At 47.7% G+C, this 26,888-nt stretch overlaps 1 protein-coding gene across 2 annotated transcripts in view; it reads right to left on the bottom strand.

Moving 5' to 3' along the window:
• LOC115092775 (disintegrin and metalloproteinase domain-containing protein 9-like) overlaps positions 1-26,888 on the bottom strand; it is a 1,307,906-nt gene that overhangs the window by 1,141,171 nt on the left and 139,847 nt on the right. For both annotated transcript variants that reach the window (XM_029604079.1, XM_029604080.1), the window contains exon 4: positions 6,065-6,129. In XM_029604079.1, coding sequence (XP_029459939.1) covers positions 6,065-6,129 — 65 coding nt within the window. The remainder of the gene's footprint in view (positions 1-6,064; positions 6,130-26,888) is intronic.

Raw genomic sequence — 26,888 nt, 5'->3', positions numbered from 1 at the left:
GAGAGAATCGAGCCGGATCCCCGTGAAGAATGGGACCTCGATGTAGAAGGTCCCGGAGATGAGGCAGGGGAAGGGGATCCCCTGCCAGTAGTCTGTTCATGTCCGCGTACCAGGGTCTGCTTGGCCAGTCTGGTGCCACTAGAAGGACGAGGCCCCGGTGCCCCTGAATCTCGCAGATGACAGCGACTAGCAGAGGCCACAGAGGAAAGGCGTACAGTAGGGTCCCTGGAGGCCATGGCTGAACCAGGGCATCGATTCCGTGTGAGCACGGGTCGCGCTTGCGGCTGAAGTATCTGGGACTGGAGCATTGGACTCGTCCGCCAGTAAATCCATGTCCGGAAACCCCCAAAGATCCACAATCATCTGGAAGGCCATGGGTGAGAGCTGCCACTCTCCCGTATTCAGGCTTTCCCTGCTGAGGAAGTCTGCTGTGGCATTGTCCTTCCCGGCAATGTGGACGGCGGAGATGTCCGGAAGATTCACCTCCGCCCAAGCCAGCAGAGGGGCGATCTCCAGAGACACTTGTCGGCTTCTGGGTCCGCCCTGATGGATGATGTATGCCACCGTGGTGGCGTTGTCGGACCTCACTCTGACTGCTCCGTTCTGCAGTCTGTGGGCCAATGGAAGGCCTGCCAATCGGACAGCCCGGGCCTCTAGACGGTGGATGTTCCACGCCGACTCTGCTCTGTTCCACCGCCCTTGCGCGGTGAGTTCTTCGCAGTGTGCGCCCCAGCCGCTCAGGCTGGCATCCGTGGTGAGCAAGATCCACGTGGGAGATGACATCTTCGACCCCCTGCCCATGTGGTTGGGCTGCAACCACCATCGTAACTGGGTCCGCACCCTGGCTGCTAGAAGCAGGTGCGAGGAGTAGTCCCGAAGACGGGGGCTCACGCGAGAGAGCAGGGCGTGTTGTAGAGGTCGCACAAGGGCCCTTGCCCAAGGGACCACTTCCAGGGCGGATGCCATGAGACCAAGAACCTGCAGACAATCCCAGGCTGTGGGCCGACTGGCTCCCATCAAATACTGGATACGCTGCTGAAGTCTCAACTGTCTCTTGGTCGTGAGACTGACGGTGTCTGCCCGGGCGTTGAACTGCACACCCAGGTAGTCCAGTGACTGGGAAGGCTGTAGGCAGCTATTGCCGAGGTTGACTACCCAGCCCCAAGCTTACCAGAAGGCCGCGTACCCTGTCGGTCGTCCGAAGGCTCTCTTCTTGAGATTTCGCTCTGATCAGCCAGTCGTCTAGGCAGGGATGGACCAGAATGCCTCCGCTCCCGAGTGCCGCTGCAACCACGATGACCACCGAAGTGAATGTCCGTGGTGACGTGGCCAACCCGAAGGGAAGAGCCCGAAACCGGAAGCGGCGGTCTAGAACCCTGAAGCGGAGGTAGCGCTGATGATCCGGATGGATCGGGATGTGCAAGTATGCCTCTGACAGGTCCAAATGCCGTGAGGAAGCCACCTGGCTGTACACCAGGCTTGATGGAGCGAAACATCTCCCTGCGGAACCCCGGTACCCGCAAGTATCGTTTGACAGACTTGAGGTCCAGCACAGGCCGAAAGGTGCCCCCTTTCTCGGGTACCAGGAAGAAATGGAACAGCGTCCAGAATTCACTTCCCAGGCAGGTACTGGGATGATGGCCTGTAAGGACAGGACGATTCCCACAAATGACAAATAGGAACGTGGCACCACTGTGCAGCCAGTTGCGATCCGCAAAGAGAGAGAGAGAGAGAGCCGCCACCTCAAAAGGTCTGCTGCAGAATGGCGGTCAATCGCCGGTCATGAGGCCCCATGAGGGCCGTCCCCCCTTCAACCGGAATGGGAGTGCGCTGGAGCACAGCGCTAATCAAGGCGCCCACCGGAGGGTACGCCAGCAGGTCCTGGATAGCCGGCGTTCATGGGTGCATGCCCGTCAGGGCCCGGCTCCCTCCGTATGTAGCCGCTGGTGCCGCCCATGCGAAAGCCAGCAGTTGTTGAGCCCCTTGCAAGAATGGAAAATGGTGGCCGTGGGACGAAGACTCCAACTCTGCCAGACACTGATACACCAGGTCGGAGAGATCCGCCCTAGGAATAATCTCTTCAGGGGTCTGTCACATGGCTCAAGTCCTGGGGGAGGGTCCCCCGCATCCGGAAGTCTCGACTCAGCCGGTGAAACTCCTGATCCGCATGAACCAGACAGTCCAGCGGTGGGAGACCCGCTCATGATAAGGGCGCGGAAACGGGAAACATAGAAGCCGCCACCGCAGGAACCGCCGCAAATCATGGCTGAGACCGGCCCTGGTCCAGGGGACTCCCAGCCTCCTCCATTGGGCAGATAGGGAGTCCGGCTCGTCACTGTGCGAGGCTCTAAGCGGGCATGCAAGCAGAGGCCAAGGACTACAATGTCTGAGGCATGCGGCGCCGCCGCTGAAGAAGCTGCGGCGGTCTGAGCCATTGCCAAGTATGCGCGGAATGGTAACAAGAACCGGCGCACAATTAGAAGAATATGCGGCAACAATAGGCGCTTCATACAACAGGCGCATAAACCTAATAATATGCGGCAGCAATAGGTGCTTAATACAACAGGCGCACAAACAGAATATGCGGCAGCAATAGGCGCTTAATACAACAGGCGCACAATAATAGTAATATGCGGCAGCAACAGGCGCTTAATACAACAGGCGCACAAACCTAATAATATGCGGCAGCAATAGGCGCTTAATACAACAGGCGCACAAACATAATAATATGCGGCAGCAATAGGCGCTTAATACAATAGGCGCACAATAAGAAAAATATGCGGCAGCAATAGGCGCTGAATACAACAGGCGCACAAACATAATAATATGCGGCAGCAATAGGCGCTTAATACAACAGGCGCACAAACATAATAATATGCGGCAGCAATAGGCGCGCACTACAATAGGTGCACAAACATAATAATAAGCGGCAGCAATAGGCGCTCAATACGATAAGTGCAGAAGGGCAGCCAATATGCGCGAAGCACCATAGGCGCACAATATGTGCTCAGCCATAGGCGGCCAGGAACACAGGTCAATTATATGCAATATGCACTCAGCAATATGCAATGAGCAAGACACGCCTTATAGTGTACCATAGGCCCTCAGCTATAAGCGGCACTTAGTAATATGCAGTCAGCAATACATGCGTAATGGCAGTCAATAGACTCTCAGTAATATGCAATTAGCAATACACGCTGAATGGCAGTCAATAGACTCTCAGTAATATGCAGTGAGCAACACCCGCTGAAAAGCATTCAATAGGCTGACAGTAATATGCGAGTAGCAATACACGCTGAAATAGGCTTAAAAACGCTCCCAATAATGTGCGGTAAGGAATATACGCACAATGGCAGTCGATAGGCAGTCAGCAATATGCCGGTAGCAAGGTATGCTCAATAGCTTGTAATAGGCATTCAGCAATATGCAATCAGCAATGTACGCCCAATAGCGGGCCATAGGCATTCAGCAATATGCAAGCAGCAATATACGCTCAATAGGTTGTAATAGGCAGGCAGCAATATGCAATTAGCAATACACGCGCAATAGGTGGTAATAGGCATTCAGCAATATGCAATCAGCAAGATACGCCCAATAGCTGTCAATAGGCATGCAGCAGTATGCAATCAGCAATATACGCTCAATAGCTTTCAATAGGCAGTCTGCAATATGCAATCAGCAAGGTACGCCCAATAGCTGTCAATAGGCATGCAGCAATTCGCAATGAGCAATATACGCTCAATAGGTTTTAATAGGCAGGCAGCAATATGCAATTAGCAATATACGCTCAATAGGTTTTAATAGGCAGTCAGCAAAATGCACTTAGCAATATATGCCCGATAGCTGTCAATAGGCAGCCAGCAATATGCAATCAGTAATATACGCTCAATAGCCTTCAATAGGCAGTCCGCAATATGCAATGTGGCAATACATGCTCAATAGCTTTCAACAGGCAGCCAGCAAGAAGCTGTTAGCAATATCCGCTCGTTTAGCCCTTCACCGAAACAACGCCTTACCCGATCTTCGGCGCTTCTGGGCTGGAACACAGGCGGTCTCCGGCTGCGGGGGGAAAGGGCCGGTACCTCTCACCGCCGCGATTGGAGGAACTGCACCCGCACCTCGTCCACGCCGGGACCGAGGGCCTCGAGGCCACACCCGAGTCTCCCCCGGGGGTCGTGCCCCTGCCGCGATTCGGCCGGACCGAGGACTTCCACCTCCGGGGGACCACGGCAGTCACCCCGGGAAGCTCAACTGGGGGGAGTGACAGAAACGTCCCCTGAGGAGCGCGGGGCTCAAAGTCGTTGAAACAAAAAGGTAAAATAGAATCTAAAATGATAAGAAAAGAGAAAAACATTAAAGTAGTCTTGGAAAGCACGCTCGACTAGCGTGCAGGCACTCCAAACTGCTTTGGAGACGGAAATTACTGAGTTGCTACGCTTCCTGTGGGGATATATATACCTCCGTGCTGACGTCAGATCCATCTCCAACTGCTAGCACGCGGATACTATCCCATTCGTTCTGAGTCCATCTGGCTACACGCCAGGAAAGGTAACACTTATCCCGTCAGGCAAAAAGGAGAAACTACATCGAAGGAGGCAGAAAGGCCCTTAGCCACGCCTCCCTAAAAATTGAGCAATTTACTTTTTTTTTTTTTTTTAACTTTAACAATTGTTAACAAACTTAATCCAAAAGCATAAGAAAATGACAGAAGAAAAAGACAAATAGAAAACCCTAATGCCCTGTCACCCTGGGGAAGCTACAGGTTCCCCAACTCTCATCTGCTGGAGTCAGAAAGATACTGAGCTCCAGCAGAGGGTGTACTGACTTATGTTAGTGACGTCCCTCGAAGTCTGTTCTGACTCCATCTGCTGGACGGGGGACATAACTCACCGTCTGGACTGATCCTGATACGTACAGGGAACTGTGGATTTCACTATCCCACTAGCCCTAATAGCCAGGCGGAGGGTCACAGGAAGACACTCGCAGGCTCTGTGGGGCTAAGGATGAAAACATAGGGACAGGTAAAGCCGCAATTCGGTTGGTAGGCTGGGGAAACCGTTAGTGAGGTGACAGGAACCAATAGAAAACAGGGCATAGTACTCACCGCGCATCGATTAAATGTACACGAAGGGAGATCCATGTATTGAAAAATTATTTGTGAAGTAAAATTTTAAGTGTTTCCGTGTGGAAAAGTTGTGAGAATTTCTCACAGCGCTCCTGAACGCGATGCTAACTGCAGAGCAGAAAAAAGAAGACTGATGGGAGACACCTGTGGTCACAGGGATAATTGCAGGCTGAGCATGCTCAGTGCACTCAGTGTGCCAATGTCAATCAAAGCTTTATAGAAACTTTGACAGAAAAGTTTTCCGTGACAGGGCTCCATCCACTGACGTCATCGATATGTGAGGACTACCATCCTGCTTGTCCTGTGAGAATAGCAAAGTAGGGCCAAGCGTTTTTTCTTATTTCCCATGTTGTGTTCCCCACCCATATTCTTTCAATAAATGCTACAAAATCATAACTATGATCAATAAATCATGAATTGTAAATCACTGGGAAGGACAGCAAAAACGCAAACATATCACTAGCTAGAAGTTTCACAAAAAAATTATCACTAGTTTTCACCTCTAACCAAAGGCAAATCATCCAGCTAGAATAATGTATATTGTATATTTCCAAAGACTTTTAGGAGAAAAGGGCAGAGAAAGGAGTCCTTGATTCATATTTTTAAAGTCTCATAAATGATTTCCAGAATAAGTGATTAAAAAAAGAACAGGACAAATCTGAACCAGTTTCTCCATGATGGGCCTAATTTTTAGTTTTTCCCATGTGCACATAATGAAAGAAATACTGGAACACAAGTCCTATCATGGAATAGTGAGAAGTTTATGGTCAGACAATTAATTTCTGTTGTTTCGGCTAGAAAACAACAATTGTTTGATTTAGAAAATCATCTTTAATTGTTGATAATCTACCATGCAAACCTTCATTGTGCAATTCTAAATGGTAAATTTTGATTTTTCTTTCCATCATTAGTTGTTTTAATTTGAGATATGTCACTTACCTATTCTTTTTCAAATGCACAATATGTTCATTCCCTTCCAACTTCATGGTGAAAGACATATATCCCTGCAGAATTCAGACAACACAAATTTTAACAATGGAGAAGAAATCTAGAGTTTTAGTAGATCCTTCAGGGTCAAACTTGCACCCAATGAGGTGGCTAAAAATATGCACATATTTTCACAACATGAGTAATTTTAGCTGGATTAACAAGAGGACTTCCTAGAAGTATGTTTAAGTCGGGGTGTGAACTATGCTCATAAAACTGCATTTTAAAATGTACCTGGGTAGTTCTGCCCAGTTGCTTCACTTAATAAATAGGTGCAAAGCATATGGGCACTTTTACACCCACTTATGCAAAGTTTCACAGCAAATTACACGGGTATTAAAAGAACCCATCAAAGATTTCCCTTGGAAAAGGCTACTGAAAAATGACCCTATTCGCCATAAGGTTACAATATATCTTACCTAATAATTTTCTTTCCTTGACTCCTTTTACACCAGTCATTATGGATAGCATTTCCCTCCTCCACAGCTGATAGAGACAGAGGACACACCTCTTTTGTGAACTTACTCTGGGCTATATGGGGGGTGTAGTCCTAATCCAATTCAGCAGCCTACTGCCAGAGCACTATGACTACCCACAACCCCTCCTTCTTTTTGTAGTATGTCATAGGGTCCACATGACTGATCCAAGTTAGAAAAGTACTAAGGTACTATCACTAAAAGAGAAAACAAGCACTCTCAGAAATATGAGTAAAAACATAAGAACATGCTATACTGGGTCAGACCAAGGGTCCATCAATCCAGGCCATAAGAACCTGGCAAGTACCCCAAAACTAAGTCTATTCTATGGTACTGTTGCTAGTAATAGCAGTGGCTATTTTCTAAGTCAACTTAATTAATAGCAGGTAATGGACTTCTCCTCCAAGAACGTATCCAAACATTTTTTAAACACAGCTACACTAACTGCACTAACCTTATCCTCTGGCAACAAATTCCAGAGTCTAATTGTGCGTTGAGTGAAAAAGAACTTTCTCCAATTAGTTTTAAATGTGCCACATCCTAATTTCATGGCGTGCCCCCTAGTCTTTCTATTATCCGAAAGAGTAAATAACTGATTCACATTAACCGTTCTAGACCTCTCATGATTTTAAACATGCATTAGATGATCACACAGTACTTAATCCTGTGCTCCTGGGTGGGTTCTGGACTAGTCAAGCAGGACTCAAGAAAAGAAAATTGTCAAGTAAGATATAATTTAACTCTCCTTTTCTTCCTGCTAGACTAGTCATTACATATGGGAATTACTCCTTCCTGGGACAGGAAGCAGACAGGGCTGTCTTAATGATCCCTGCTCCAAAGCAGCACCTGCTTGGCCTTTATGTAATGTTTTACAAAATCGTGCAATGAAGAGCAGATAGCTGCTTTGTAAGTTTCCTTCACAGAGGCTAAAGTCACCTCTGACCAGGTTGGTGCCTTTGAAGAGTGAGGTCAGAATGCTACATAGAGCAGCTTACCTGACAGTCGGTAAGCCAACATAATTGCTTACTTGATTCATCTAGTTATGGTAGTCTTAGACACCAACTCCCCTTTCCAGGTGACACCAAGCAACACAAACAGTTGGCTGTTTTCCAAAAAACCCTTGTTACCTTGAGATATCTCAAAAGAATCTGATGTGCATCTAAAGATGTAAGCTCTTCTTTTTTCACTACTACCGAAGGCTCGAAGGGATATCGATTGGTTTATATGAAATGTAGATATTACCTTGGGTAGGAAAAACGTAAGTGGGAGAAAAGAAACCAAATCTTGCGAAAGTACTAGATAAGAATCTCTGAAGGACAGGACCTGTAGCTCTGAGATGAATCTAGCCAAGCATATTGCTAAAAGGAAAGAATTTTTTAGATATAAGTCCTTAATGGATGCTTGCTTTATTGGCTGAAAGGTCAGTCTGACCAAGACTCTTAGCCTCAAAATAGGATCCTACTAGTGCAGAACTGGGTGAAATGGTGGCCTTATGTGCTTTACCTCTCTCAGGAACCGCTCTATGTGTAGATGCACAGCTACTGGAGTGCTTTTAATGCAAATGCTATAACAAGTGATGACTGCTAGCTAGACCTTCAAAGAACCAAGTACCAGACCCTTGTCCAGACCTGCTTGTAAGAAAACTAGAATCTGTGGGATGTCTACTTTCCAGGGAGAAGTGTCCTGCCTGGAGTAGTAATCCTCAAATATTCTCAAAATACTGACAAGGGCTAAGAAAATGGAAAACCTCCATGCCTTTAAAATAGCTGAAATTATTGAGGCAAATAATCTTTCTTTCACAGGCATGCCTTTTCAAGGGCCAAGCCATGAGACAGAATGAACATAAGAACATGCCATACTGGGTCAAACCAAGGGCCCATCAAGCCCAGCATCCTGTCTCCAACAGTGGCCAATCCAGGTCATAAGAACCTGGTAAGTTCCCAAAAAATGGAGACAGATCTTCCATCGACATCGCATCTTGGGCCCACCTTGCAGGCTTATACCTGTGCCGCTTCTTTGGCAGAGCCAACAGGGCTCTGTTCAGGATTCTCATCAGATTTATTTATTTATTTATAAATTTTTATATACCGAGGTTCAATTAACAAGTTTATCACTTCGGTTTACATTACAACCAGCAAAAATAACAGAGACACAGTCTTGTTTTACAATGAACAGGGTAGAAATAACCTGGATAAAAACAGTGAACAGGGTAGAAATAATCTGGCAGAACATAATCTGGAAAAACATAGTATGGGTGAAGCAAGTATAGAGAAATTGGGTCTGTATAACTTGTGTGAAAAATAACAAAGACACAGTCTTGTTTACAAGACTTGTTTACAAGATCCACATGTCAGGGTCTACTTGGCCAATCTGGGCCACTAGGATGACCAGAAACACATGATTCTCCTCCTCTTTTCTTGTCTGACATATAACTAGTCATGATGGAAATAAATACAATGGGCTGAGCCTTGGCCATGGGCACAAGAGTCATCTATGCCTCTTTTCCCTGGCTCTGCTTTGCGACTAAAAAATATGTTGGCTTTGACATTTGTGTATGCTACACATGGGGGACCCCATCAACTCACTATCATCTGAAAAGCTTTTGGACCCAGTGCCCATTCTCCTGGGTTCAGCCTGTTCCTGCTGAGATAATCAGCTTGCAGATTCTTCAGAGACTGCTGAGAGGCAGAGAATATGTTTTTCTACCCATTTGAGCAGCCAGGCTGCTTCCTGCCATAGTGAGGGGCTGTTAATGTCCCCTTGCCTGTTGTGGCATTGTCTGAGAAAACCCTGACTGCTTTCCCTTTTACTAGCAGGAGGAAGTGCTGCAGAGCTAACCTCATGACTCTCACTTCTGAACTGTTTTGAATAAAATATATCCTCTCCTGACCAGTACCCTTGGGTTAATTGGCCCTGGCAATGTGCACCCCACCCCTTTTAGACTAGCATCTGTTGTGAACACTACCCAGGTGGAGGACTATAACGTCATCCTTTTCTGGAGGATTGAGTGCACCAATTCAGGCTGCTCCTTACCCTTGAGGGGACCCAAAGTTGATGCTGATAGTCTTGAGAGGCAGGAGACCAATGTGGCAGCAGAGCCTATTGGAGGAGCTGCATGTGGGCCAGTGCTCCAGCACTGTCATAAGGCCTAGAAGGTGGAGGTAGCCCCATACTCTGAGCGCCTCCTGAGTCTGAAACTTGATCTATTAATTTGGACCTGGGCCATTAATTTGAACATTCGGGCCAATGTCAAAATCACCCTCCCTTTTGTGTTAAAGCAGGTTTCTAGGAATTCCACTGTAACAATTCTAAAATGTCCTTTGCAAAATTGACTGCTCAGACGAACTGCTGAAGGAAGTAGAGTACTATTTCAGAGTCCTGACAGTTCTCCTGAGTAGTTATGGATGTACCATAATGCCTTGAATACACAAGACTATGCTACCACTACCATGACCGTGGTGAATATTCTAAGGGATGTCGCTAGGTCAAAAGACAGCACCTGAAACTGAAAATGCTCACCTAATATGCATTCTGATAGGACACCCACATGGGAATATGGAAGAAAGCTTCCACTAGGTACAGGGATGCTAGGTATTCTCCAGGTGTTAACAAAGTTATCACCATCTGCAGCTTTCCATCCAGAAGTGGGGACCTTAGGTATCTGTTGATCCCTTTTAGGCCCAGCACTGGGCACAAAGATCCATCCGTTTTTATTTTTTAACCACAAAATATATTGAGTAAGGGCCATGACCCTTCACTTATGGGGGAACTGGGACAATTGCATGTAGGCTCTATAATTTTGTTAGTGTCATCTTGACACCTTTCATTTCAGAGGGAAGGCACAAGGGGAAATCAAAAAGATTTCTCGGATTTGTTTCTTGCACTGGAAGACAATCTTTTCACAAGATGTCCAAGACCCATTAGTTTAATGTGATTCAGATCCATTTTGAGTAGTACCTCAGCAGGCACCCTACTGGGACTACCTCCTGACGAACTCAGAGAATCACTGTTTTAATTGCTGCCACCTGTTGCCTTCCTTCTCCTTGCTCCACGAAAGTATTATACCCTGCTTCATGCATCTAGTAGGGCCCACCTTGCAGGCTTATACCTGTGCCAGTTTAGGAAGCATTGAGATTTGTGCTGCACTAAAATCTGGGCTCTCTGAGCAGTAGAACTTCTGTGTTTTATACCTTTCTCTAGGTCTGTTATTATACAATAATTGTAATTGTTGCTTGCAAACTGTTATTTTTAAGATCCAGTATACCTGCTTTTCTATTATTGTATAGCTGTTCTTTAATAATCTGGTTAATATTGGCACAGAAGTGCTGAGGGGGTCCTTTAATAGCTAAAGGACTAATAAAGTTCCAGAAAGTGTCCTGCTTGTCCCAGGTTCAACTGTTTGTTTCCCTCCCATCCTACCCCTCTACCCACCCACCCCTGGGATTAGATTACTAATATAGACTGTCTAAATTAGCATTAGCAACAAGATCAATTAGTAAGTTAACAGCTAAGGACATACCAATCCCAAACTTAACCAATATGAGAACTATCCAATGCAACTGTTGTAGTGCCTTTATTCTGAGGGAAAGCATCTGGAGACTTGGAGCTTGCCCGATCTGTGCACAGCTCTCTTCTTTGAAAACGGAGCTGACTGAGGTTAAAGCTCAATTAGCTTCAATTAAAAGGATTACACCCATATTGCATTACTCAGAAAATAATTCCCCAACACCAAAGAATAACCAGGAGTCAAGAAAAAGAAATACAGTAGACTCAGGTAGGATAACACATGTGTCCCACAGTCACCAATTCTTGACAGATGGGAAGCCAACAAGTACACCCTCCCACTCAATCAGTTCATCAAGTAAATCATTAAAAAACAGGATCACAGTGGGCTCTGGTAGAATTAGACCTGTAACAAGGAGACACACACAGTATCATATGCAACAAGAACATAAAGCCCTCCCTATATTAACTGAAGAAATTCTAGAGAAAAACATTGAGATGGATAACTCTGTCATCAATGGCACAACTGCAAAAGGAACGAGTAAAGTGAATAACAAATCTCAACTAAAGTCTCATAAGGAGTACAGGAAAAGCAATAACCGTAAAGAGAGTACCTGGAAAGCTATGACTACAAATGCTCATAGTTTGGGAAATAAAATCCCAGATCTGCAGGCCCTAATGACAGAGGCAGAATTGGACATCGTTGCTATCACAGAGACATGGTTCACAGAATCTCATGATTGGGATACGGCAATACCAGGCTATAACTTGTTAAGGAAGGACAGAGTGGATAGAAAAGGGGGAGGTGTGGCTCTTTATGTCAGAAATAATATCCAAGCATCTGAGCTGCAAGGTAGTTGGGGCAAGGAAGAAGCACTATGGGTCGACCTAAAAACAGATGATGGAGCATCCATTTATATTGGAGTGGTTTACAGGCCTCCAAACCAAAAGGAAGAGCTGGACAGAGATCTGGTTGAAGACATCCATAAGATAGGTAAGAAAGGGGAAGTGGTGATCATTGGTGACTTTAATATGCCAGATGTAGACTGGAAAATCCCATCTGCAGAATCTAAAAACAGTAGAGCAATACTGGATGCCATGCAAGTATCTTTGTTCAAACAAATGGTATTGGAACCCACGAGAGAAGGAACTATTCTCGACTTAGTGCTCAATAATGAAGAAATCGTCTCTGATGTCAAGGTGGGCGCCCACCTCAGCACCAGTGATCATCAAACGGTATGGTTTAATATCACTAAAAGAATAGGGAAAAGAACCACAAAGACCCGAGTTTACAGTTCAAAAACACAGACTTTGAGGAAATGGGGAAGTACCTAGAGGAAGAACTAAATGGATGGGAAAATGAGAGAGATGTGGATCAACAGTGGACCAATCTAAAAGGAGCAATCGCCAAGGCAACTGCTCTATATGTTAGAAATGTAAAGAAAAGCAAAAGAAAAATGAAACCTATCTGGTTCTCAAGGAGGTGGCTGACAAAATTAAGCTAAAAGAACTGCATACAAGAATACAAAAGATCCCAAAGGGAGGAGCACAAAGAAGAATATCTGATTCAACTGAGGGAGACTAAGAAATTAATCAAGTTGGCAAAAAGTCAAGCAGAAGAGAGGATTGCCAAGGAGATAAAATATGGTGACAAAACATTTTTCAGATACATCAGCGAAAAGAGAAAAGTCCAAAGTGGTATAGTGAAATTGAAAGGTGGAAATGATCAATGTGTGGAGGGAGACGAAGAAATGGCAGAAATATTAAACGAATACTTCAGCTCTGTGTTCACTAAAGAAGACCCTGGAGAAGGACCATCTCTACACAACAAGAAACTGGAGGGAAGCGGAACAGAGGAAAATCCATTTACAGTAGATAATGTATGGGAAGAGCTAAAGAATCTGAAAGTGGACAAAGCCATGGGGCCTGATGGGATTCATCCAAGGATACTGAGGGAGCTCAGAGATGTGCTGGCGGGACCGCTGTGCGACCTGTTCAATAGATCCCTAGAAACAGGAGTGGTGCCGAGTGATTGGAGAAGAGCGGTGGTGGTCCCTCTTCACAAGAGTGGGAACAGAGAGGAGGCTGGTAACTACAGACCAGTTAGCCTCACTTCAGTGGTGGGAAAAGTAATGGATGTCACTGTTGAAAGAGAGAATAGTGAACTATCTACAGTCCGGAGAATTGATGGACCAGAGGCAGCATGGATTCACCAGAGGAAGATCCTGTCAGACAAATCTGATTGACTTTTTTGACTGGGTAACCAAGGAATTGGATAGAGGAAGAGCACTCGATATCATATACTTGGATTTCAGCAAAGCTTTTGATACGGTTCCGCACAGGAGACTGGTGAATAAAACGAGAAGCTTGGAGTGAGTGCCGAGGTGGTGACCTGGATTGCAAATTGGTTGACGGACAGAAGACAATGTGTGATGGTAAATGGAACCTTCTCTGAAGAGAGAGCGGTTTTAAGTGGTGTACCGCAAGGATCGGTGTTGGGACCGGTCCTGCTCAATATCTTTGTGAGCGACATTGCAGACGGGATAGAAGGTAAGGTTTGTCTTGTTGCGGATGACACTAAGATCTGCAACAGAGTGGACACGCCGGAAGGAGTGGAGAGAATGAGATGGGATCTAAGGAAACTGGAAGAGTGGTCGAAGATATGGCAGCTGAGATTCAATGCCAAGAAGTGCAAAGTCATGCATATGGGGAGTGGAAATCCAAATGAACTGTATTCGATGGGGGGGGAAAGGCTGATGTGCACGGAGCAGGAGAGGGACCTTGGGGTGATGGTGTCTAATGATCTGAAGTCGGCGAAACAATGCGACAAGGCAATAGCTAAAGCCAGAAGAATTGCTGGGCTGCATAGAGAGAGGAATATCGAGTAAGAAAAGGGAAGTGATTATTCCCTTGTACAGGTCCTTGGTGAGGCCTCACCTGGAGTACTGTGTTCAGTTCTGGAGACCGTACCTTCAAAAAGACAAAGACAAGATGGAGGCGGTACAGAGAAGGGCGACCAGGAAGGTGGAGGATCTTCATCGAATGACGTACGAGGAGAGATTGAAGAATCTAAATATGTACACCCTGGAGGAAAGGAGGAGCAGAGGTGATATGATACAGACTTTCAGATACTTGAAAGGTGTTAATGATCCAAAGACAACGACAAACCTTTTCCGTAGGAAAAAAATCAGCAGAACCAGGGGTCACGATTTGAAGCTCCAGGGAGGAAGATTCAGAACCAATGTCAGGAAGTATTTCTTCACGGAGAGAGTGGTGGATGCCTGGAATGCCCTTCCGGAGGATGTGGTGAAGACCAGAACTGTGAAGGACTTCAAAGGGGCGTGGGATAAACACTGTGGATCCATAAAGTCAAGAGGCTGCCAATGAAGAGTGGGTGACTCGCCAGAATGATGGCTACTGCCTGGAGTCAATACCCTTATTAAATAAACATACACAGGCTTACTGTGACTCCAACATCGCTCTAAGCTTCAACAGCAAGAGGAAATGTGGAAAAAAGGATTCACACTCACAAAGAGGGGAGTAGCTGGCTTGTTACGGCGGTTACTACCCCAAATCAAATAAGCCTGATACTTCACTTTCAATGCATATACAGCAAAGTTCTCTGATTCAACGGCAGGGGAGAAGAAAAACTGATACTTCACACATCCAGCAGAGCTCTCTGCTTCAACAGCAGGGGAGAAGAAAAGAGGGTTCGCACTCACAAAGCGGGGAGTAGCTGGCTTGTTACGGCGGTTACTACCCCAAACCAAATGTGCCTGATACTTCACTTTCGATGCACATCCAGCATGGCTCTCTGCTTCAACGGCATGGGAGAAGACTTATACGTCACGCATATCCAGCATAGCTCCCTGCTTCAACGGCAGGGGAGAAGAAAAACAACCAATAATGGCTAATAACATAGTCTGGGTAAAACAAATAAGCATGGGTGCAGCTTGCTTATTGCGGCGGCTACTACCCCTACTACCCCTAACGAATCAAGCTAGATATTTCACTTGGATGCAGCTCCATCACTGCTCTCTACATTAAAGGTGGGGGTGGAAGGGAAATAGAACCAAGAGCTAAGAGAAACAGATAAGTATGAGAGAAAATATGTGTGAAGCTTGCTGGGCAGACTAGATGGGCCATTTGGTCTTCTTCTGCCGTCATTTCTATGTTTCTATGTTTCTATCATGATCCTGCATGTTTATTTGTTTTTTAATCTTCAGGAAGCCTCTGGGGTTTTTGAGTCTCCAGATTTTTCACTAGCTTTTCTAGGTCTTCTCTAAAGAAGAAACTGCTCTTGGTAGGCAATTTATACAGATGACACTTTGACATGAATACTGCCCCCGGTTGTGCAGACATAAAAGCTTCCTGGCCATTATCCCCAAGGGAAAGGCCCTGGAGGATATTCTTACCAGGTCATACATATTGTTAGTCAGGAATGCTAAGGTTAATTCCAGACAGGACAATTCTGGAATGTCTGGAAGCTGTTAGATCCAATGTAGTGCAGCTCGGGCAACATAGCCTCTGCAAATGGAGGCCTGCAGGAGCATTGCATTTGTGGAAAAGGACCATTTAAGGGTTGACTATTTGCCTATCTTGTGTGTAACTACTGAGATCGAAGCATTGACTTGGGGGATTCTGAGGAGGATATTCCTCTCCATCAGAATCAGGAGTAGATTTTACTTAATACTCTTCTCCATCCCTGTCCCTCGTGGAGTATCCCATTCAGTAAGGACCATACACCTAAGGGCACAGGGCAAAGAGAATGCCTTCGAAGGCTTCCTAATTCCCTGGTGAATAAGATCCCTTTCAGCCGGGTCCTCCGTGACAGTAATTAACATTCATATGGTGGCTACTACACTTGAAATGAGGGCTGCCAGCTCCTCTTTCCAGAATAGACATACTATGGTAGAATCATCTTCATCTGATGAAAACTTCCCCTCCTAAGAATCATCTGGGGAACCCTGGAGTGAATCTCCTCCAGGCATGGGAGCTTAAATGCCCCTCAAAGGGTGCTCTGGATTTTCCCTTGACCTCTTGCTTGCTGCCCTTAGGAGGAAAGGTCATCCCTTGATGCATCACGAGCATAGGATATGTAGCACTCTGCATGATTAGATAGGCTTTGTGCATTAGCATAATAAATTCTGGAACACAGTATCCTTATGACCCCCTTGGGCCTTTGGAAAGGGTAAGCTTCCCCCAAATTCCATATGGGAGCTTCCCCTAATATTCCTGCAAAGTCACTCACTCTAACAAGGAGATTCCAGCTTCTGCTGCTTCCCCTCCCCCTTATGCTGCAGCCTACCCTGCTGTTCAGACCCAGACAAAATCTAATGAGCTCAGTAAGCCTGCTTTAACAGCATCTGGATACAATTCTATTTACCCTGACTTAACTTCTGTGTGCCAACGCCCTATCCCCATGATACCCACTGCCCCCGCTATCCTCAAACCTGACTCTGCTTGGGTTGATATCACTGGAAGGGTTCAGTGTACCCCCGTGGAGAGACTAAATATAGGGGTAAAGTCTATGCCAGACCCTGAATCATTTGATCCCCAAGATTGTGACTCTTGTGGCTTGTATCTAAGGGTCTTTTATTTTATTATTTAATCCAGGCTATTCTCATTCCCCTCTTGAAGAATTATTCCTAATAATTCTTCACTCTAGATGGTCTGTATCTGACTGTCTTAGGTTGTCCAGTATAACCCATCCTAATGATAGGATATCCAGATGTTACCCGTCATTGCCAAGCATACTATTTTTACCATCGGTTTACATAAGGGATTCTCTTTCAGGAGCACGTGGCTCAGCATATACAATAGACACAAAGTTATTCTGAGAGACCATAATCTTAGGAGTGGAAGGAATCTTTGGTCGAAGTTGTTGCAGGCATGAGCAAATGCATGGGAGACAAAAACATAACAATAGGCATAGGAAAAGGAATCCAATAGCAAAGCCGACCAGGCCTCGCAAGTGACTGCCCAAACTAGACAACCCTCCTTCAAAATCACTAACTTGAAATCTGCCTAAATCTTGTATCTTTTGCATAGCGTTGCATACAATATCAAAATGATTTAAGACAACTGTACAACATTCTGAACTATTCATATACTCACAGCACAAGCTATATACTCACAGCACAAGCCACCTTGTGCTGTGAGTATATAATCTAAAGAAAACCATGTTGATTATTCATAGAAACAATGGTAAGTTTATCAACAGTTTGCTGCAAAGCTCTTAACACAATTCATAGCTCGTGTGTCACTACATGTAAAGCAAAACTGCTTACCTTGTAATAGGTGTTATCCCAGGACAGCAGGATGTAGTCCTCACATATGGGTGATGGCACTGACTGAGCCCTAGTGCGGGAAAACTCTCTGTCAAAGTTTCTAGAAACTTTTGACTGGCCCTGTGAGGCCACTGAGCATGCCCAGCATGCCATGATATTCTCTGCCACAGGCGTCTCTCCTCAGTCTCGTATGTAGCAATAAGCTTTAGCAAAAATAAAATTATAAAAGGTAACATACCCAACTCTGCGGGGGGGAGGATGGGTTTTGTGAGGACTACATCCTGCTGTCCTGGGATAACACCTATTACAAGGTAAGCAATGTTGAGATTACTTACCTGATAATCTCGTTTTCCTTAGTGTAGACAGATGGACTCAGAACAAATGGGTATAGTATGCTCGTGCTAGCAGTTGGAGACGGATCTGACGTCAGCACGGGTGTATATATACCCCCACAGGAAGTGCAGCAACTTAGTAATCTTCCTTGCAAAAGCTGTTATGGATGTGTGTACTGACGCTCAGTGAAAAGTGAAACAGGATTCCCCTGACCGATTGATAGTAGCTGGAGACCGCCAGCATTCCCAACCGGAAGGCGTTGACACCTGGTAGAGTGTACGCTTTTATGGAAACAGATGACATGGCTTACCTTGAATCGGTGAAACCCATGTACACAGGCAGCTGGGCGGGATGCTGAGTCCATCTGTCTACACTAAGGAAAACGAGATTATCAGGTAAGTAATCTCAACATTTCCTGTCGTGTAGCCAGATGGACTCAGAACAAATGGGATGTATTTATTTATTTATTTATTTATTAACTTTTATTTACCGACATTCGTGCAGCACATCATGCCGGTTTACAAAGAACTCAGATGGGCGATACAATAAAACATTAAAACAAAACGATGTATAAAGAATAAAATAAAGTAAAACCATAACAATGTAATCTTGGAGCAACATACTATTTCTTACAAAAGTACACATTAACCGATCATGATCAAAAAATAAATTAAATTAAGCCGTAGGGGGAATGTTGTTTCTTCTAGGGTATCCATGGGAGGGGCGGGGGGAAACTTAGGATGGGGAGGGGGAAATTCGAACAGGGGGGGCTGGGGAGAAATTAAGTTTGGTTTGTGTCGGGATAGGCCTGTCGGAATAGCCATGTTTTGACTCCTTTCTTGAAAATTTGCAGGGATGTCTCTTGGCGTAGGAGAGTGGGGAGGGAGTTCCAGAGGGTGGGGGCAGCGATGGAGAAGGCTCTCTCTCTGGTGTGAGTAGAATGTGCTGCCTTTAGGGATGGGGTGTGTAGAGTACCTGCATGGGTTGTTCTTGTGGGTCGGTCGGATGACCGGTAACGAGGCATTTCGTCGAGCCAGGTGTGATTATGTTTGTGTAGGGAATTGTGAAGGATGGTGAGGGTTTTGTATTGTGAGCGGAAGGAGATGTGTAACCAATGTAGGTCTTTTAGTATGGGGGTGATGTGTTCCCTTTTTTGTGTGCCTGTTATGATTCTAGCCATGGAGTTTTGCAGAATTTGGAGGGGTTTGATGGTGGTGGCGGGGAGTCCTAGCAATAGGGAATTGCAATAGTCTAGTTTTGTGAGCATTGTGGTCTGTACGACTGTGCGGAAATCGTGGGTGTGGAGGAGGGGTTTGAGTTTTTTTAAGATGTTAAGTTTATAGAAACCCCCCTTTAATAGGTTTTTGATGTGGGGTTTGAAACTTAGGTGTTGGTCTATGTAGACGCCCAGATCTCTTACAACCTGGGTCTGAGGGGTGGCTGTGGTTGTATTTTGGGGAGTGTTCTGTCGCATGGGGAGAGTGAAACATTCAGGCTGCTTAGAAATGACGAGTAATTCTGTTTTTGACGAGTTTAGAGCTAGATGGAGTTCGGATAGTGAGGCGCTTATGGTGGCAAGGCAGGATTCCCAGCGTTGCAGAGGTTCTTTTATGGATCCCTGAAACGGGATGAGAATCTGTACGTCATCTGCATACAGGAAGAATTTCAGGCCCAGTTTGGAGAGAAGGTGGCATAGGGGTATGAGATAAATATTAAACAGGGTGGAGGATAAGGATGATCCCTGGGGTACGCCCTGCGTGATAGGTATGTGTGAGGATTCGTGCTTGTCGATTTTTACTAGATACTCTCTGTGTGTGAGGTAGGAGGAGAGCCATGAGAGGGCTGTGTCGGTGATACCTATTTCTGTTAGGCGGGTCATTAGTATCTGATGGTTGACAGTATCGTAGGCAGCTGAGATGTCTAGTAGGGCGAGTAGGTACGAGTTTCCGTGGTCCATACCTTTAAGTATGGTGTCTGTCATGGCTAGTAGTAAGGTTTCGGTGCTTCGGTCTTTACGGAAACCGAACTGTTGAGTGTGGAGGACATTGTGGTCTTCTAAAAACTCCGTTAGTTGTTTGTTAATAGCCCTCTCTAGTACTTTTGATAAGAAAGGGAGATTGGAGATTGGACGGTAATTGGCTGGGTCTGTGGGGTCGAGGGTGGGTTTCTTTAGAAGGGGCTTGACTATAGCCAGTTTGAGTGGGTCTGGGACACTGCCTGCAGTAATAGAGCAGTTGATAAAGTCCTTAATATGTTTGGTGATGGCGGGGATGATGGAGAGGAGGGTTTTTGAAGGGATGGTGTCTGAAGAGTGTGTGGATGGTTTCATCTTTTTTAGTATTGCTTCTACTTCTATGTTGGTGGTGAGGTCAAATGTTTTAAGGGTGATCTTTTTGTCATTGGGGATGGGGGGGGAGGGGGGTAGTGTTGTCTGGGAAGCGGAGTAGAATATTGTCGATTTTATTCTTGAAGTATAGGGCTAACAATGGTGGCTTGTACAGCCAACTTGTGGTTGGCTGTACAAAAGCTTTACTCCCAGCCTGGGCGGGAGACTACCTGAGGACCCTGTAGGACCGCCCTCGCAAATGCTGTGTCCTCCCTGGCCTGGACATCCAGACGGTAGAACCTGGACAAGGTATGGAGGGAGGACCACGTCGCCGCTTTACAGATTTCTGCAGGCGACAGCATCCTGGATTCTGCCCAAGATGCCGCTTGTGTTCTGGTAGAATGAGCCTTGACTTGTAGAGGCAGAGACTTCCCAGCCTCCACGTAAGCTGCTCTGATAACTTCTTTAATCCAGCGGGCGATGGTGGGCCGAGAGGCCGCTTCACCTAGCTTCTTCCCGCTGTACAGGACGAACAGATGGTCTGTCTTTCGTAGGTCTTGTGTAAGTTCCAAATATCTGGGCAGCAATCTGCCAATGTCGAGATGGCGTAACAAACGCCCTTCTACAGATTTCTTCAGACCCGCCGTGGTAGGCAAGGATATGGTTTGATTAAGATGAAACTGTGAAACCACCTTAGGTAGAAAGGAGGGAACCGTACGAAGATGGATAGCCTCTCGAGTGATTCTGAGAAAGGGATCACGGCAGGACAATGCTTGTAGTTCTGAGATGCGGCAGGCTGAACATACCGCCAGCAAGAATACCATCTTCAAAGTGAGGGAACGAAGAAACAGGCCCCGAAGGGGTCTGAAGGTGGATCCCGCAAGGAAATCCAAAACAAGGTTGAGGTTCCACAAAGGTACAGGCCACTTCAGTGGCAGACGAATATGCTTGACTCCCTGCAGGAAGCGAGAAACATCCTGGTGCTTGGCGATGGTCTTGCCATCCCTCCTGGGACCATAGCAAGACAGCGCAGCCACCTGAACCTTGATGGAGCTGAGGGAGAGACCCTTCTGAAGGCCATCCTGCAGGAAATCCAACACAATAGGGATTGTGGTGGCATGAGGATTGGTGCCGTGAGTGTCGCACCATGCTTCAAATACTCTCCAGATCCGGATGTATGTGAGGGATGTGGAAAACTTGCGAGCTCGGAGGAGGGTATCAATCACGGGCTCCGAGTAACCACTCTTCTTCAATCTAGCCCTCTCAAGGGCCATACCGTAAGAGAGAATTGAGCCGGATCCTCGTGAAGAATGGGACCTTGAAGTAGAAGGTCCCGGAGAGGAGGCAGGGGAAGGGGCTCCCCTGCCAGTAGTCTTCTCATGTCCGCGTACCATGGTCGTCTTGGCCAGTCTGGCGCCACCAGAAGGACTAGGCCCCGGTGTCTCTGAATCTTGCGGATGACAGCGCCTAGCAGAGGCCACGGAGGAAAGGCGTACAGTAGAGTCCCTGGAGGCCACGGCTGAACCAGGGCATCGATTCCGTGTGAGAACGGGTCGCGCTTGCGGCTGAAGTATCTGGGTACTTGAGCATTGGACTTGTCCGCCAGTAAATCCATGTCCGGAAACCCCCAATGATCCACAATCATCTGGAAGGCCGTGGGTGAGAGCTGCCACTCTCCCGGATTTAGGCTTTCCCTGCTGAGGAAGTCTGCTGTGGTATTGTCCTTCCCGGCGATGTGGACGGCGGAGATGTCCTGAAGATTCACCTCTGCCCAAGTCATCAGAGGGGCGATCTCCAGAGATACCTGTCGGCTTCTGGTTCCGTCCTGACGATTGATGTATGCCACCGTGGTGGCGTTGTCGGACATCACTCTGACTGCTCTGTTCTGCAGTCTGTGGGCAAATTGAAGGCATGCCAATCGGACAGCCCGGGCCTCTAGACGGTTGATGTTCCACGCCGACTCTTCTCTGTTCCACCGCCCTTGTGCGGTGAGTTCTTCGCAGTGTGCGCCCCAGCCGCTTAGGCTGGCATCTGTGGTGAGCAAAATCCACGTGGGTGAGGACATCTTCGATCCCCTGCTCATGTGGTTGGACTGCAACCACCACCGTAAGTGGGTCCGCACTCGGGCTGGTAGAGGTAGGTGCGTGGAGTAGGTCCGTAGACGGGGGCTCCAGCGAGAGAGCAGGGCGTGTTGTAGAGGTCTCATATGGGCCCTCGCCCAGGGCACCACTTCCAGGGTGGATGCCATGAGACCAAGAACCTGCAGATAATCCCAGGCGGTGGGTCGACTGGCTCCCATCAAATACTGGATACGCTGCTGAAGCTTCAACGTCCTCTTGGTGGTGAGACTGACCGTGTCTGCCCGGGTGTCGAACTGTACTCCCAGGTATTCCAGTGACTGGGAAGGCTGTAGGCAGCTCTTGCCGAGGTTGATAACCCAGCCCAGGCTTTCCAGAAGGGCTATCACTCTGTCGGTGGTCCGAAGGCTCTCCTCTCGAGACTTTGCCCTGATCAGCCAGTCGTCTAGGTAGGGATGGACCAGAATTCCTTCCTGCCTGAGCGCCGCCGCTACTACTACTACCACCTTGGTGAATGTCTGTGGCGATGTCGCCAACCCAAAGGGCAGAGCCCGAAACTGGAAGTGGCGGCCTAGAACCTAGAAGCATAGATAGCGCTGATGATCCGGATGGATCGGGATATGCAGGTATGCCTCTGACAGGTCTAATGCCGTGAGGAATTCCCCTGGCTGTACTGCGGCCTTGACGGAGCGTAGAGTTTCCAGGCGAAACCTCGGGACCCGTAAGTATCGATTGACCGACTTGAGGTCCAGGACAGGCCGAAAGGTACCCCCTTTCTTGGGTACCATGAAATAGATGGAATAATGGCCAGAATTCACTTCCCAGGCAGGTACTGGGATGATGGCTTTCAAGGACAGGAGCCTTGCCAGGGTAGCTTCCAATGCTGCCTTCTTGTGTATGGGACACGAAGATTCCACAAACTTGTCCGGAGTGAGATGATGAAAATCCAGATAATATCCCTCCCGGATAACGGCAAGAACCCACTGGTCCGATGTAATCTCGACCCATCTGGGGTAGAAGAGGGTCAACCTGCCCCCTATGGCTCCGTCCCCCAGATGAATCTGCGGATTCTCATTGGGAGGCGCGGCCGGGACCCAAGCCCGGGCTCACTCCCCTCTTGCACTGCTTGGTCCGAAAGGACTGATTCCTGGCCGGAGGACGTGGTGCCTGGTAACGACCCCTGTAAGGAACGAAACGCTGGGAACTCCCGCCCCTGGAGGGCCTTGGAAAGGCGCGCTGGCCCCTTCGGAACCGATCTTCCGGCAATCTGGGCACTGGAGAGGCGCCCCATGTACTGGCCAGTTTATCAAGGTCGCTGCCAAATAGAAAAGAGCCCTTGAAGGGCAATCTGGTGAGGCGGGTTTTAGAAGGTGCATCAGTCGACCATCTTCGGATCCAGAGCTGCCTCCTGGCGGCTACGGAGGATGAAATCCCTTTAGCTGTTGTCCGGACCAGGTCAGATGCCGCATCCGTAAGGAACGAAAGAGCGGATTCCATGTCTGCCGCTGGAGCGTTGTTTCTAACCTGTGACAAACAGGCACGCGTCACCACCGTGCAGCAGGTGGCGATCCGTAAAGATAAAGCTGCCACCCTCAAAGGCCTGACGCAGAATGGCGTCCAGTCGCCGATCATGCGGCTCCCTGAGGGCCGTGCCCCCTTCAACTGGAATGGTAGTGCGCTTGACCACAGCGCTAATCAAGGCGTCCACCTGAGGGCACGCCAGCAGATCCTGGATAGCCGGTGCCAATGGGTACATGCTCGTCAGAGCCCGACCCCCTTTGAAGGCAGCCGCTGGAGCCGCCCATTCTAAATCGATCAGTTGTTGCGCCGCCTGTAAGAATGGAAAATGGCGGGCCGTAGGACGAAGACCTTCCAGCAGGGGGTTCTGCGCAGAAGGTACCAAAGCGCTGGGATCTGTAATATCCAATTCTGCCAGACACTGAGTCACCAGGTCGGAGAGATCCTCCTTAGGGAAGAACCGCCTCATGGTTCGATATGGCTCAGTCCCTGGAGGGAGGTCCCCCTATTCCGGGAGTTCGGACTCGTCCTGTGAGACCTCCTGGTCTGACTGATCTGGGCTATCCATGGGTGGGAAGTCCCGCTCGCGATAAGGTTGTGATGGTCCAGGAACCGGATCCGCAGGAGTTGCTACTGCAGCAGCCGCCGCAGGCGCAGCCACCGCAGGAACTACAGGAACAGCAGGAACCGCAGGGCCTGGATGGGCAGCCGTTTACATCTGTACAAAAGCATGAATTCCCTTAAAGAGATCCACCCAGGAAATGGAAGCAGCCTCTAATCGCCGGGGTACAAGCTCCCCCGGGATGCCTGATTGGTCGAGACTACCCCCTAACTCCGGGGTAGCCCCTGGGGAACTGTCCACAAATCGTGGTTGAGACAGGTCCTGGCCTGAGGGTCGCACGGCCCCCTCACATTGGGCACACAGAGAATCTGGCTCATCCCTGTGCGTGGCCCTAAGGTGGCATGCTGAGCAGAGGCCAAGGGCTGCAATGCCTGAAGCAGGCGGCGCCGTCGCTGAAGACTCTGCAGCTTTCTGATCCATTGAACAATAGGCGCTCAAGAATAATATGCGGTAGCAAGAGGCGCTTAATACAACAGGCGCTCAATAATAATATGCGGCAGCAATAGGCGCTTAATACAACAGGCGCTCAATAATAATAAGTGGCAGCAATAGGCGCTTAATACAACAGGCGCTCAATAATAATATGCGGCAGCAATAGGCGCTTAATACAACAGGCGCTCAATAATAATAAGTGGCAGCAATAGGCGCGTAATACAACAGGCGCTCAACAGGAATATGCGGCAGCAATAAGCGCTTAATGTGCCCTCAATAGGCTTTCAGCAAGAAGCGACCAGCAATATGCGCGCAATAAGCATTCAATAAGCTTTCAGTAATAAGCGACCAGCAATATGCTCGCAATAGGCAGTCAATAAGCTTTCAGTAATAAGCGACCAGCAATATGCTCTCAATAGGCAGTCAAGAAGCTTTCAGTAATAAGCGGCCCGCAATATGCTCTTAATAGGCATTCAATAAGCTTTCAGTAATAAGCAGTCCGCAATATGCTCTCAATAGGCATTCAATAAGCTTTCAATAACAAGCGGTCAGCAATATGCTCTCAATAGGCATTCAATAGGCTGTCAGTAAGAAGCGGCCAGCAAAACACGGTCAGTGGCATGCAACAGTCGCTCAGCAATACACCGAAACAAAGCCAAGGAGGAAGAAAGCCGCGCCTATTACGGGCGCGGAGTACCTGAGCAAGGACCCACAAGGGCGTCCTCCACGGCGTGCCACGCCGCCGATCCTCTGCGCTTCGGAGACCCGTAGGAAGAGACGTACTCCTTACCAGCTTCGGCGCTTTCCGGCTGGAACACAGGCGGTCTCCGGCTGCGGGGGAAGGGAGCACCTCGCCACCGCAATTGAGGGAATGCACCCGCTACCTCGTCCACGCCGGGACCGAGGGCCTCGTATACCTCACGCGGACTGCGTCCGGGGACTGCGTCACTGCCGCGCTTCGGCAGGACCGAGGACTTTCCCACCGGGGGAGCACGGCAATCACCCCGGGAGCTCGCTGCGGGAGGAACCCTTGGGTATCTACCGCAGGAGCGCGGGGCTCTAAGTCGAATAGACAGCAAAACGAAGTAGAATCTAGAATGATAAGAAAAGAGAAAAATTAAAGTAGTCTTGGAAAGCACACTCAACAAGCGTGTAGGCACTCCAAACTGCTTTGGAGACGGAAATTACTGAATAGCTGCGCTTCCTGTGGGGATATATACGCCCCCGTGCTGACGTCAGATCCGTCTCCAACAGCTAGCATGCGGATACTATCCCATTTGTTCTGAGTCCATCTGGCTACACGCCAGGAAATATATATTTTTAAATGACTAAGACTGCAATCTTCCCATTTAAAAGGGAAGCTGACTAAGGATGTCTTTCTGTTCCATATCTCCCACATGAATAATCATATGACTGATAGTTTGAAGAAATACACTTGCTTTATTGCCTGAAAGCATATAACAAGAGAAGCTGTATGGTGTGGGTGGCTGTCCCTTGGGAGGACAGAACCTGAAGGAAGGGTGTTATTTCGCCTTCTGATAGGAATGTGTTTTTTTTATTTAACGATTGGGAGCATCACTTTGACTTTTAGTAAAAGGGAAAAATGCTGCAAGTCTGAAAGCAAGGTGCTTCTGGGAGAGTGTAACGTTTATGTGAGACAGGGAGGGTGCTTCTGCATGTGTGGTGTATATGTGAGACAGGGAGGGTGCATCTGTATGTGTGTGGTGTATATATGAGACAGGGAGGGTGCTTCTGTATTGTGTGGTGTATATGTGAGACAGGGAGGGTGCTTCTGTATGTTTGTGGTGCATATGTGAGACAGGGAGGGTGCTTCTGTATGTGTGTGGTGTATATGTGAGACTGGGATAGTGCTTCTGTATGTGTCAATGTGTGTGTGCGAGAGAGATGGGGCATGTTTTGGACTGGCTTGTGGCTGTGAGAGAGGGCATGTGTGTGATTGAGCCTGTTTGTGAGATAGAACATGTGTGTGATTGAGAGCTTGTGTGTAAGTGAAATAGAGAGAGCATGTGTGTGATTGAAAGCCTGTGTGTAAGTAAGAGAGCGCAAGAGCGTTGTGTGATTGAGAGAGACTGGCCAGAGAGGTGATGTGTGTGTGTGTGTGTGTGTGTGTGTGTTTGTGTGTGTGTGAGAGAGAGAGAGACTGGTTGGGGAGATGATTGGTGTGTGAGAGACAGAAA

This window comes from Rhinatrema bivittatum, chromosome 5 (genome assembly GCF_901001135.1).
Source record: "Rhinatrema bivittatum chromosome 5, aRhiBiv1.1, whole genome shotgun sequence".
Lineage (NCBI taxonomy): Eukaryota > Metazoa > Chordata > Amphibia > Gymnophiona > Rhinatrematidae > Rhinatrema > Rhinatrema bivittatum.
This window is presented reverse-complemented; position numbering and strand designations above follow the sequence as displayed.